Raw genomic sequence first — 13406 nt, forward strand, 5'->3', positions numbered from 1 at the left:
AGCTGTGACCTCAGGAGGCTGGCAAGATAGATCAGCAACTTAGCACTTCAGGCTGAAGATTGTTGTAAATGCTTCAGCCTTGACTTTTGCACTGATGTGCTGGGCCCCTACATTACTGAGGATTGTGATATTTGAGCAGCCTCCTCCTCCAGTTAGTTGTTTAATTGTCCACTGCCATTCACGACTGGATGTCGGAGGAATGCAGAGCTTAGATCTAATCCGTTGGTTGTAGGATCACTTAGATCTATTGCATGCTGCTTTTGCTGTTTGTCATGCAAGTAGTCCTGTGTTGTTGCTTCACCAGATTGAAACCTCATTTTTAGGTATTCCTTGGTGTTGCTCCTGGCATGCTCTCCTGCACTCTTCATTGAACCACGGTCAATCCCCTGGTTTGGAGTAATGGTAGAGTGGGGGATATGGTGGGCGATGAGGTTACAGATTGTGGTTGTATACAACTCTGCTGCTGCTGATGACCCACATCGCCTCGTGGATGCCTGGTTTTGAGTTGCTAGATCTGTTCAAAACCTGTCCCACTTATCACGGTGATAGTGCCACACAACACAATGGAGGGTATCCTCAATATGAAGACAGGACTTCATCTCCGCAAGGGATGTGCAGTGGCCATTCCTAACAATACTGCCATGGACAGATGCATCTGCAACAGGTAGATTGGTGAGGATGAGGTCAAGTAGATTTTTCCCTGTTGTTGGTTCCCTCATCACCTGCCACAGGCCCAGTCTAGCAGCTATGTCCTTTAGGACTTGGCCAGCTCAGTCAGTAGTGGTGCTGCCGAGCCACTCTTGGTGATGGACATTGAAGTCCCCCAACCAGAGTACATTCTGTGCTCTTGCCACCCTCAGCACTTCCTCCAAGTGGTGTTCAATATGGAGGAGTACTGATTCATCAGCTGAAGGAGGGTGATTGCTGGTAACCAGCAGGACCTTTTCTTGCCCTGATTTGTTTGACCTGATGCCATGAGACTTCATGGGGCCCCGATTCAATATTGAGAATTCCCAAGGCAACTCCCTTCCAACTGTATACCACTGTGCTGCCGTCTCTGGTGGGTCTGTCCTGCCATAGGATAGGACATGTCCAGGGATAGTGATGGTGGTGTCTGGGACATTGTCTGTAGGTATGATTCTGTGAGTATGACTGTTGCTTCACTAGTCTGTGGGACAGCCCTCTCAATTTTGGCACAAGATCCCAGGTGTTAGTAATGAGGACTTTGCAAGTTCAACAGGTTGGGTGTGCAGTTCTTGTTTCCGGTGCCTAGTTCGATGCTGGGTGGTCTGTCTGATTCCATTCCATTTTGTAGACTAGCTTTTAATTCCAAATTTATTAATTGAATTTAAATTCCACCAGCCAAATGGGATTTGAACCCCTGTACCCAGGGCATTAGCCTTGGGCCTCTGGATTACTAGTCCGGTGACATTACCACTTGCCACTGCCTCACCCTTGCTGATAATTGGGCCATGGCATCTGCACCCCACCTGCCCCAATTAGAATCCAAATCTAGCAGAGCAGAATGTCCATTCACTCTAGGCTGCTCCTTAGGCCCTGGCTCTATTTCTACTCTGCGGATCATTTACATTTGGGTGGTGGCTTCATGGCTTCAACTAGGGGTTGATGATAATTATGGGTTGTAAAGTTTGCGTTACTCTGTCCTCAGTTTCTGCCCGCTACCAATCTTTGAATACTGGATCCCAGGCAGCCTTCATTGTTCAGAGTTCCCAGAATGCCAATTATATCCCTTTAGGGTCACAGGTGAAATACGGTTTGGAGAATTACTGTTGTCCATGGAGCCATAGTTAAACAAGAGTCAACAACAAGGAGAAGGGGGAAAGGAAAAGGAAAACAGACAAAAAATTATTCAGTGAAACAAAATCAAACTACTGCAGATGCTTGAAATCTGAAATAAAAACAAGAACTGCTAAAAATACACAACAGTTCTGATGAAAGACAATTGACCTGAGATGTTAACTGTGTTTTTCTCTCCACAGATGCTTCCTGACCTGCTAGGTATTTTCAGAAATTTCTGTTTTTATTTTTAAATTATTCAGTACTGTTCTGGAAAGGCATGGGATGATGCAATTATTTTTTGTAAAACCTGTCTTCATATTCCAAAGTCATGATTAACTTTATCTACCCTGTGCCCAGCTCATTGTTTGCCACAGCAGTATTCTGGTAACAGGAGAAGTACCAAAAAATGTTTCAATCTTTATTTCCTGCTGCTTTTTGTCAATTGTGGTTGTGGAGAAGCTTTGTATTTGTTAACATTGGATTTTTTCATACAACAAAGGTCCATTTTCAGAGAATTAAGGGGATCAAGGATTATGGCAAGAAAGTGAGGAGGTAGAAGATCAGTGAGGATCGCATTGAGCGGCAGGGCATGTTCGAGGGACCGTATGGTATACTCCTGCTCCCGATTCACAGGGTTATGAGGCAGAAATTTTACCTCATCGGGTGGGCGTGGAGGGTGGGCCCGGGAGTGGTCGCGAAACTGACTGCCACCTGTGATCAGACCCCGACCGCGATTTCACGCTGGCTGGCCAAGTAACAGCCAGCCAGTGTGAAACGCGCGCTGAGAGACTCAGCGCTGCCTGGGTAGGGGTGCCGGGAAGAGGGCGAGCGTGAAAGTTTGCGCTTGTGTGTGGGTGTGTGCGCTGAAAGCTCCCTGAAGACTCAGAGCTGCCTCAAGGAGCTGAAGAATTTTAAAAACATAAATAAAGAATTTAAAAATGTTAAAAACATGTGTCCTCATGTGACTCTGTCATATGAGCAGGGACATGTTAAGGATGAGTTTTCCTATTTTCCCATATCTCTTAATTCCCTGAAAGGCCAAACATCTGTTTATTCCCAGCCTTAAATGTATTCAACGATGGAGCATCCACAACCCTCTGGGGTACAGAATCCCAAAGACTTGAGTGAAGTAATTTCTCCTCATCTCAGTCCTAAATGATAGGCCCCTTATCCTGAGATTGTGCCCCCGTGTTTTAGATTCCCCGACCAGGAGAAACAATCTCTCGGCATCTACCCTATCAAGCCCCTTCAGAATTTTGTAGGTTTCAATTAGATCACCTCTCATTCTTCTAAACTCCAGAGAATATAAATCCAATTTACTCAGCCTCCCATCATAAGACAATCCCCTCATGCCAGGAACCAATTTAGTGAACTTTCGCTGTACTGCAAATATATCCTTTCTTTAATATGGAGACCAAAACTGCACACAGTATTCCAGATGTGGTTTCACTAGAACCCTGTACAATTGTTGCAAGGCTTGTTTATTAATGTATTCCAATCCCCTTGCAATAAAGGCTAAGGTCATGCAAAGGTTATGTCCATGCCGGCAGTCTGCAAGAGCATCTTGCCTTGTCCCACATTCCTGTAGTATGAGGGTACCTGGCGTAGCAAGGGTTAATGTGGGACAGTGTGATGTAAAGAGACACATGACCTGAGACTAGAGTCATTTGTGGACTGGACAGAGACCTGTGCAGAAGCAAGCATGGAGTTAGCTCATAGCTTAGGCTATACCCTATGTATTTGTACACAGTAATTTGTTGTCAATAAATACTTAATTTTCAACCATATAAGACTCAGAACCTCTCTGTGAGACCTACTGAACATACAAAAACCCCTGCCTTTTTCCCAAGGCCCTGCAATTTTTATTCCCTTCAGATTATAGTCCAATTCCCTTTTAAAAGCCCCAATTGAATCTGCCCCCTCCATACACTGAGGTAGTGCATTCCAGATCCTAATCACACGTTGTGCAAAGAAAAAAATCTTTGTTGTGCCTCCGGTTATTTTCACAATTACCTTAAATCGGTGCCTTAGGCACAGGTACAAAAGCAAAAAGAAACTGCAGGTGCTGGGAGTTTGAGAACAAAAGCAGTAAATGCTGGAAAAACAGCGGGTGTGGCAGCACCTATGGAGAAAGACAAGAGTTTTCCTCCCCCACAGATGCCGTCACCAGCCCGTTCCCCCCACCCCCTTCCCCTTCCCCATTTATATTTCAATGACAGGTAGACTGGAGAGAGCCTACCTGGGGAGGACAAAGGCTGTAGCTCCCGATTGGCCAGTTGATAGCACGTGACACGCGGCGTCAGCCAATGAAAATGGGGGAAGGGTGCCATTCTATTGTGACGTCAGGAAGCCGGTGTTTCGAAGTGTTTTTGTAGCCAAACGGAGCTTAGCAACAGCTGCCGGAGGAGAGAGAGAGAGAGAGGGTACAGTGGGAGCGGGAGCAGTGGAGTTTAAAAGGGACGCCTCAGCCCAGCGCTTAAGCAACATTACCGCACCGCCCTGCCCTGCGCGCAGGGAACCCAGCTGCTGGGGGGGAGGCTCCTCATTGCTTCTTGGGGTTGCACTTTAAATCCGCCTTTCCTGGTGCTTCATTCGGGTGCCTGCCACTTTTAAAGAGAATTAGAGAGAGAAAGCTGACCACCATCACTCCCCCCTCCTCCCCAGCTCAAACGCCTCGCCGTATGCTCTGACCTCTTTCAAGAGTTGCCGGTGTGGCTTGGCCTAAACCCATGGTGTAAGCGTGGGCGTGTGTATGTATGTACGCGCAGCCGAAGAGCTTAGTATTTCGCTGACAACCCCAGTGAGTTCTACCGGAGGTAATGTGAATTCTAGGATGAGCTCCTCCGCTTGTTTGCCCACGCCCCCTCCATCCCCCCGGCCCCCTTTCAATTTTGTTATGTCTTATTTTCTGCCTCTTTTATCTCCCTCCACTCCCAGCAAAAAAAAAAAATCAGTACTTACGATGATATGCATCGTATGGTAGATATTCTGAACAAGTGGGTCACTCAAATGTTAAACAGTTGCTGGGTTTGTTGTTGGCTGAGGCTATGATTGAAACTTCAGGGGAGGGGAATAGAAAGTCACTTTGTGCTGTTCAGTGCATTGTATAAAGGAAAGTTTGCATTGCATACTTTCAGCTGTATTTATATGTTTAATGGTATTGTTTTGTTTGCAATTTACTCAAGTTGACATTCGCATTGATTTATAATTTAAAGGTGGCACTCCAGTTATAAAAATTTTCAAAGAAAACAAATTTGCATTATAGCACTGAATTTATCAAACTAATAGCCTGGAGCAGGAAAAAAATATTAGTACAAGCAAGATGCAGAAAAGTAAACCATTTAGGTTTGACTGCAATCTGTGTTGTTTGGGTTTAATCCCTTGTAGGCAGTTGTCAACTCAAAACAGATGGTTATATTAACAAATTAATGCCTTTTAAATGAACAATTTATAGATTTAAAGAAGTCACTCAGCATAGGGTTTAGATGATAAAAGCCAGTTAAGCTACATTCTTATGGTTGATTACCTCAGCCTCATAATTTTGTTCATTGCCACTGAATCCACCATCCTAGTATATGTATTTCATAGGGCATGGGGTTTAATACTAATCATGCCCACTTTATTTAACAATACTGTACAGAGAAAGTTGCAGTAGCTGTAAATTTGCTACTTTGTAATATTTTTAAATCCCACAATTTTTTTTTTCAATTGGTAACCTAATACAGAGTAAATACCATGCAGTGAGTTGTACTCTGCAAAGGTATTACTGTGACTGAGTGATAGCACTGTGACCTTAGTCAGAAGATTGAGTGTTCAGGTCCCAATCCAAAGACTTGAGCATAAGCTGCAGTACAGAGAAAGAACTGCCCTGATGGAGGTGTTGTCTTTTGGAAAAGATATTCAATTGAGACCTAGGCTTCTCTGGTAAATGTAAAGGATCCCATGGCACTATTCAAAAAGGAGTAGGGGAATTTTTGTAGCTGACCAGGAAAGACGACAAAACAGATTAGTTTGATGTTTATCTCATTACTGTGCACAAATTTCCTACATTATAATACTGACTATGCACCACACTTTAAATTTGTTGCGTGCTTTGGGATGTCCCTGAGGCTGCGATACAAGTTCATTTTTCCTTTAAGTTGAATGTTTATGCATCCTGCATTAATTTAGCAACTATTTAAATGAACGATTGATGAGAGTAAACACAACGGTTGATTAAATTGAAATAACCGCCGCATGTAAATTCCTGTGAAATTTTAGTAGATTGATGCTCGATAGTATAACTGCATTGTGGAGTAGTGCAAGATTTAGAAAGTAATTTATTGTAATTGTCAAATAGTGTTGCTTTGTGATGAGTTATAAATGGTGGTATCCTAAGATTGAAATACAGCTACTGACAGATTTCATATCTATTTTAAATTATTGCATTGCCATTTATAACTGTACATTTAATGAGTTAAATAAGAGAGCAAGTGGGATACTAACATGACACACGTTGAGGTAGAAATTCAACTCCTGGTCACCTGTTTTGGAAATTGAGTGACGTGCAGTTGAAAATCAGAGGCACCTGAATTGGAGCTGGCAGGATCAGTGCATCCAGTTTTCCTGGCTTAACAGAATAATGTGGATTGTGCCTTGTGCAACTTAATTGGTCAAGTCTTTTTTACTTTTTTCAAAAATAGATTATTTCCTCTGAGATGAATACGAAGAAATACCAACAAGACTATTATTAAGAACCTAGAAATGGCAACATGGAATGGAGGAATTGTACAAAGAGTACCAAATCTAGAAAACAGTAATGGTTTCCAAGACAGAGCACAAAATGAAAGACAAATATTGAAAGAAACACTGGCTCTGCAGTTAAACCAGGATCTTCTCGGGTATGAAAATTACTTCCCATAATATTTAGTGAAAGGAATGTTTTATTTGGTAAATATTCTTGTTATTGCAAACTGTTCTTTCATCATTTATGTGATATAGTGGCCCTGTTGTGTTTCACATATAATAAATTCCCTTGAAGTCACTTATTTAGACAAACATAAGCATGGCAAAATATTTCATGTACGTCAGACTTTCCTTTTAAAAGGGCACTCCTCCCCCCCCCCCCCCCCTTTCTTGGGCCTTTATGTAGCAGACTGCAGACTATTATGACTATCTGCGGAATACTTGTGGGCAGGAGGAACATAGGGGCAAGAGTCGGCCATTCAGCCCATCGAGTCTGCTGCGCCATTCAATGCAATCATGACTGATCATCCACTTCAATGCCTTTTTCCCACACTATCCCCATATCCCTTTGCATCATTGGTATTTAGAAATCTGTCAATGACTGAGCTTCCATATTCCTCCAGGGTAGAGAATTTCAAAGATTCACAACCCTGAGTGAAAACATTCCTCCTCATCTCGGTGCTAAGTGGCTTCCCCCTTATTCTGAAATTGTGTCCCCTGGTTGTACTCTACCCAGCCAGGGGAAACATCTTAACCTGTGTCTACCCTGTCTCTCCCTTTAAGTATTTTGTAGGTTTCAATAAGATTACCTCGTTATTCAAAACTCTAGAGAATATAGGCCCAGTTTCCCCAAGCTCTCTTCATAGGACAGTCCCGCCATCCCGGGAACAAGTCTGGTGAACCTTCATTGCACTCCCTCAATGACAATAATATCCTTCCTAAGGTAAGGGGACTAAAACTGCATACAGTACTCCAGGTGTGGTCTAACCAAGATGATATACAATTGAAGCAAGACTTTGCTACTCCCGTACTCAAACCCTCTTGTGATAAAAGCAAACATACCATTAGTCTTCCTAATTGCATGCTGCACCTGCATGTTAGCCTTCAGGTGACTTATTGATGAGGACACCCAGGTCCTTTTGTACATTTGCACTTTTCTAATCTCTTACCATTTTTAAAAAATGTCGTGTATCTGTTCATCCTACCAAAGCAGAGAAGCTCATATTTTCCACATTATATTCCATATACCATGCTTTTGCCCACTCACTAAATCTGTCCAAATTCTTTTGCAGCCGCTTGGCACCTTCCTCACAACACGCATTCCCGCCTAGTTTTGTCATCCGCGAACTTGGAAATATTACATTTGGTCTCCAGTTCCAAATCATTGATATATATTGTAAACAGCTGGGGCCCCGAATACTGATCCCTGTGGTACCCCACTAGTCACAGCCTGCCAACAAGAGGCTGACCTGTTTATTCTACTGTTTTCTGCCTGTTAACCAATCATTAATCCAGGCTAGCATATTACCTCATATCCCATTTGCTTTAATTTTGCTAATCAACCTCCTGTGGGGGACTTCATCAAAAACCTTCTGAAAATCCAATGTCCACTGACTCCCCTTTATCAACTGTTAGTAACATTCTCAAAAAAAAACTCCCAACAGGTTCGTTAAACATGATTTCCCATTCATAAATCCATGTTGACTAGGCTGAATCAAATCATTATTATCCAAATGTCCACTTATCACATCCTTAATAATAGATTCTAGCATTTTCCCTACTACTGATGTAAGGCTAACAGGTCAGTTGTTTTCAGTTTTCTCTCTTCCTCCCTTGTTAAATAGTGGACCAATTAGAAGAAGTACAATAATATGATAGTACTGTAGTTGGCCTCCCCTTAACAGGGTTGCCAAAGCTGAGAGAGTGAGCTTTGGTTTGTCCGTTCTCCTTTCTCCTGAGATCATCCTGGACAAGCTGTTGGCATCCTGTCCCATTCTCAGTCCTACCCATGTCTTGCCCATGCTTATTCTGGTCTTGGTCTCCATGCTCCTCTCCGGTCTGCTGATTTCACGTTCCCCTTTCTCTGAATGCAGCGTGATTGATCTTGCTCTTTATTTGCTGGCCCCTCCCTCAGTGTCTTCTCTGTTTTCTTTTGTTCCTGCCCCAATCTGAAGTGTTTTAATTTCTGTGACAGTGATTAGCAAGATTCTTTTTGACACCCAATCTCCGGCTGTAAAATGTAATGAAGTCATACTTCATGGGAAATGAAGGTAAGCTATGGAGGAGACTGTTTGCCCCTCTGAAGTGGTGCAGGCCATGTTGAGATGCATGTAGAAATCTAGGTGAAAACCAGGATGTGCTGGATTTTGTTGTTTTTAAACCAAGAGGGGGAAATTGAGTACTGTCGACCTTGAATACAGATGAGCTGAGCTTGTAATGCTTGCAAAGATGGCAGATTCAGTAAAAGTCTCCCCCCTCCCGCCTGCTACAGACAGGAGGGGGTTTAATTTAAACAGCCCTGATTTTTTTTCTTCTCACCACTGGGCCGTAAACAAGTTTTTTTTAAAAAAAAATATTTTATTTCCCCCTTTTAAGTATTTTTCCAACACCTCAGTTTTGGAGTGATCCAATCCTCTACTAATAACCCCACAGCAAACTTGAGAAAGGGTTAGTTTTATGTTGCAGACACTCAAAAGGCGGGGAGGGGGGTGTTGCTATGTAATTCCGGTACATTCTCAAAGTAAAAGAGGGACAAGTGAAGGAAAGGGGTACAGGGCAAAGAAAAAATAGGAATCATTGTTTCACTTGAGTCTGGGTTTCAGTAAGTCATTGTCCACAGAAGGTTCTTTCAGTAGGCTTTGTCTGGCAGAAGTCCTGGTCTTTTTCCCAGGAGCTCAGGTGAAGATACAGCAAAGTATTCTTGTATTCTGGGAGTTAAGTTCACTTTGTAGGCGAAATGCAGGATTCTTTCTGGAGCCTAGGCTTTGAGAGAGATGAAGGTCAGGGGCAGGCTGCCATAGCCTGGAGTCCTATTATCTGAGGTTAAACAGAAACTGAAGATAGAGCCCAAAAGCTGTATAGACCATAAGACATAGGAGCAGAAATTAGGCCAATCGGCCCATCGAGTCTGCTCCGCTATTCAATCATGGCTGATAAGTTTCTCAACCCCATTCTCCCACCTTCTCCCCGTAACCTTTGATCCCCTTACCAATCAAGAACCTATCTATCTTGGTCTTAAATACACTCAATGACCTGGCCTCCACAGCCTTCTGTGGCAATGAATTCCATAGATTCACCACTCTCTGGCTAAAGAAGTTTCTCCTCTGTTCTGAAAGGTCTTCCCTTTACTCTGAGGCTGTGCCCTCAGGTCCTAGTCTCTCCTACTAATGGAAACATCTTCCCCACGTCCACTCTATCCAGGCCTTTCAGTATTCTGTAAGTTTCAATCAGATCCCCCCTCATCCTTCTAAACTCCATCGAGTATAGACCCAGAGTCCTCAAACGTTCCTCATATGTTTAGCCTTTCATTCCTGGGATCATTCTCGTGAACCTCCTCTGGACCCTCTCCAGGGCCAGCACATCCTTCCTGAGATACGGGGCCCTAAATTGCTCATGATATTCTAAATGTGGTCTGACCAGAGCCTTATAAAGCCTCCGCAGCGCATCCCTGCTTTTATATTCTAGTCCTCTCGAAATAAATGCCAACATTGCATTTGCCTTCCTAACTACCGCGTCAACCTGCAAGTTAACCTTAAGAGAATCCTGGACTAGGACTCCCAAGTACCTTTGCATTCCAGATTTCTGAATTCTCTCCCCATAATAGTCCATGCCTCTATTCTTCCTACCAAAGTGCATGACCTCACACTTCCCCACGTTGTATTCCATCTGCCACTTCTTTGCCCATTCTCCTAACCTGACCAAATCCTTCTGCAGCCTCCCTGCCTTCTCAATACTACCTGTCCCTCCACCTATCTTTGTATCACTTGCAAACCTAGCCAGGATGCCCTCAGTTCCTTCATCTAGATCATTAATGTATAAAGTGAAAAGTTGTGGTCCCAACACTGACCCCTGTGGAACTCCACTAGTCACTGGCCGCCATCCTGAGAAGGACCCCCTTATCCCCACTCTCTGCCTCCTGCCAGACAGCCAATCTTCTATCCATGCTAGTACCTTGCCTCTAACACCATGGGCTCTTAACTTACTGAGCAGCCTCCTGTGCAGCACCTTGTCAAAGGCCTTCTGGAAGTCCAAGTAGATAACATCCATTGGCTCTCCTTTGTCTAACCTACTCGTTACCTCCTCAAAGAATTCTAACAGATTTGTCAGGCTTGACCTCCCCTTGATTAAACTGTGCTGACTTTGCCCGATTTTACCATGCACTTCCAAGTATTTTGAAATCTCATCCTTAATAATGGACTCTAAAATCTTACCAACGACCGAGGTCAGGCTAATCGGCCTGTAATTTCCCGTCTTTTGCCTCACTCCCTTCTTAAACAGAGGGTTTATATTAGCGGCTTTCCAGTCCTCAGGGACCCTCCCTGACTCCAGTGATTCCTGAAAGATCACCACTAACGCCTCCACTATCTCTTCAGCTATCTCCTTTAGAACTCTGGGGTGTAATCCATCTGGTCCAGGTGATTTATCCACCTTCAGACCTTTCAGTTTTCCTAGCACCTTCTCCTTGGTAGTGGCCACCATACTCACCTCTGCCCCCGACTCTCTTGAATTTTGAGGATGTCACTCGTGTCTTCCACTGTGAAGACTGACGCAAAGTACTTATTCAGTCCCTCCGCCATTTCTTTGTTCCCCAATACTACTTCTCCAGTGTCATTTTCCAGCGGCCTAATGTCCACTTTTGCCTCTCTCTTACCTTTTATATATCTAAAAAAACTCTTGCAATCTTCTTTTATATTACTGGCTAGTTTACCCTCATATTTAATCTTCTCCCTCCTTATTTCTTTTTTAGTTGTCCTCTGTTGGTCTCTGTAGGCTTCCCAATCCCCTGGTTTCCCACTGCTCTTCGCCGCATTGTATGCTTTCTCTTTAGCTATTATGCTGTCCCTGACTTCCCTTGTCAGCCATGGTTGCCTTGTCCTCCCTTTGGTATGCTTCTTCTTCCTAGGGATGAATTTTTGCTGTGTCTCCCAAATTACTCCCAGAAACTCCTGCCATTGCTGTTCCACTGTCTTTCCTGCTAGGCTCATCTCCCAGTCAATTCTGGCCAGCTCCTCCCTCATGCCTCTGTAGTAATTAAAGCAATTCAAACAGCTCCAACCTTGGTCACATGACAGGGTGGTTTCAGGTTGAGCCATTCAGCTTATGAGGCCCCCTTGTTAAAACCCATTGTATTTTGAGCAGGTAACTGTGGATCCATTAGCATAATGTTGGAGATGAGTCACAAATAGCTCAGCCTTTGTCTAGAGTTGGCTGGTTCAGATGCCTTGTCTATTAGCTCAGCGTTGGCTTGGCTGGAATGTTCATACAATACAAGTCACATTCCAGGAGGTTGATGAGTTCGCCTATGTCTACTGGACCTGCTCAGAATTTTACAGAACTACCAGCATGTGGCTATTTTATCAGCCCAGCAATTGTTCGTTCTAAAAACAGAATTTAAACAAGAGAATATGGAAGAGAAACAAATTTCTTTTAGATTTTCTTTTCATGCCTTCTTGGCATGACAACCCCAGCATCTGTCATGTAAATGTTGCTCTTGGCTCACCTTTACAAAGGCAGGGAAGCATCAGGAGAAATGAGTAAGATTAAGATGGATGGGAGAACTGGAAATAGGGTTGGTTTTTGAAGAAAATTGGCAGAGGAGGTGGTAAAATGAAGTGGTTTGGGGATAGTTGTGCCAACTTGGTAACAATGATAGAAAGTTCAGCCTCCATTGAGTGAGTGGTATCCAGAGCTAGAGGACAATGTGGCTTTGACTTTACATTCAAGCTGTTAAGGACTGAACCATTGGCTTAGCTGAACTATATGCAGGAAAACATAAGAGGCTAGATATACCATTCATTTATAGTTAAAGAACAGAAAATCCATAGACAAATTTTATGCTGAAATAGTTCATTTTAATTGAGATTGCAGCAGGACCACAATTGGCTTTGGTGTCCTTTGATTAAGGAGGGCAAAACTGTCAGAATTTCTGCTCCTAATGGCAGTCCATTGACCTGGGATGGATGTGTGGGAGTGGGGTCTACCATGATGTCTTTGCAGTTATTTAGCGTACAGACATTATCCAGGTTTGCAGGGGGTGTCTGGCACTGAAGGAGCAAAGCCTTAAGGGGTTGCGACCCAAGAGGGGCAGAAAATTTGAGGTGGCAGAAAAAAATGTTAACTGGATGTTAAACAGTTTTTTTTTAAAAAAATTCCGAAGAATTGACTGAAATCAAATGGAGTCAGCCTTGTGCAAGTTACTGGTACACGCTGTGTTGCATTTTATATGCAGAACATTTTGTGTTAATGAAGATAGGGCAAAAAATGTCTTTGGGGAGAAAAGGAAATCAATCCCAGTGCGCTCTCAAGTGGCAATTATTTGGAACAAGTGCACTTGAAGCTTTGCTGACAGCTAAGGAAACTTCACATAATGGTTAAAATGGAATGTCACCTGCAAAAGTAATTTCCTAGAATAGTGCAGCTAAGCTAGATGAGTGTCTTGTATAATTTAAATATTAATCTTTGCATTGTTCGCTGAAAGTCTAGAGTGATTTTTCTCATTTGAACATTCATTAGAAAATTATTATATTTGAAAGTTATATTTGAAATTTATCCCAGCCAAGTTTGGCAAGAACTCGATTGTTAAATGAAACATCAGAACATCCCCTACTTTAAAGGGGTTTAAGAAATGTTCCTAATTATTCAAAATTGATGGATTTTAATGA

General features: G+C 43.1%; 1 protein-coding gene across 2 annotated transcripts in view; it reads left to right on the forward strand.

The window, feature by feature from the left end:
* Positions 1 to 4213: 4213 nt before the first annotated feature.
* The window catches only part of btbd8 (BTB domain containing 8), a 91446-nt gene continuing 82253 nt past the window's right edge, over positions 4214 to 13406 (forward strand). For both annotated transcript variants that reach the window (XM_078560780.1, XM_078560779.1), the window contains exons 1-2: positions 4214 to 4616; positions 6483 to 6680. In XM_078560780.1, the coding sequence (XP_078416906.1) occupies positions 6544 to 6680 (137 nt within the window). In that variant the 5' untranslated portion in view covers positions 4214 to 4616; positions 6483 to 6543. The remainder of the gene's footprint in view (positions 4617 to 6482; positions 6681 to 13406) is intronic.

Source organism: Cetorhinus maximus, chromosome 17, assembly GCF_964194155.1.
Source record: "Cetorhinus maximus chromosome 17, sCetMax3.hap1.1, whole genome shotgun sequence".
Taxonomy (NCBI): domain Eukaryota; kingdom Metazoa; phylum Chordata; class Chondrichthyes; order Lamniformes; family Cetorhinidae; genus Cetorhinus; species Cetorhinus maximus.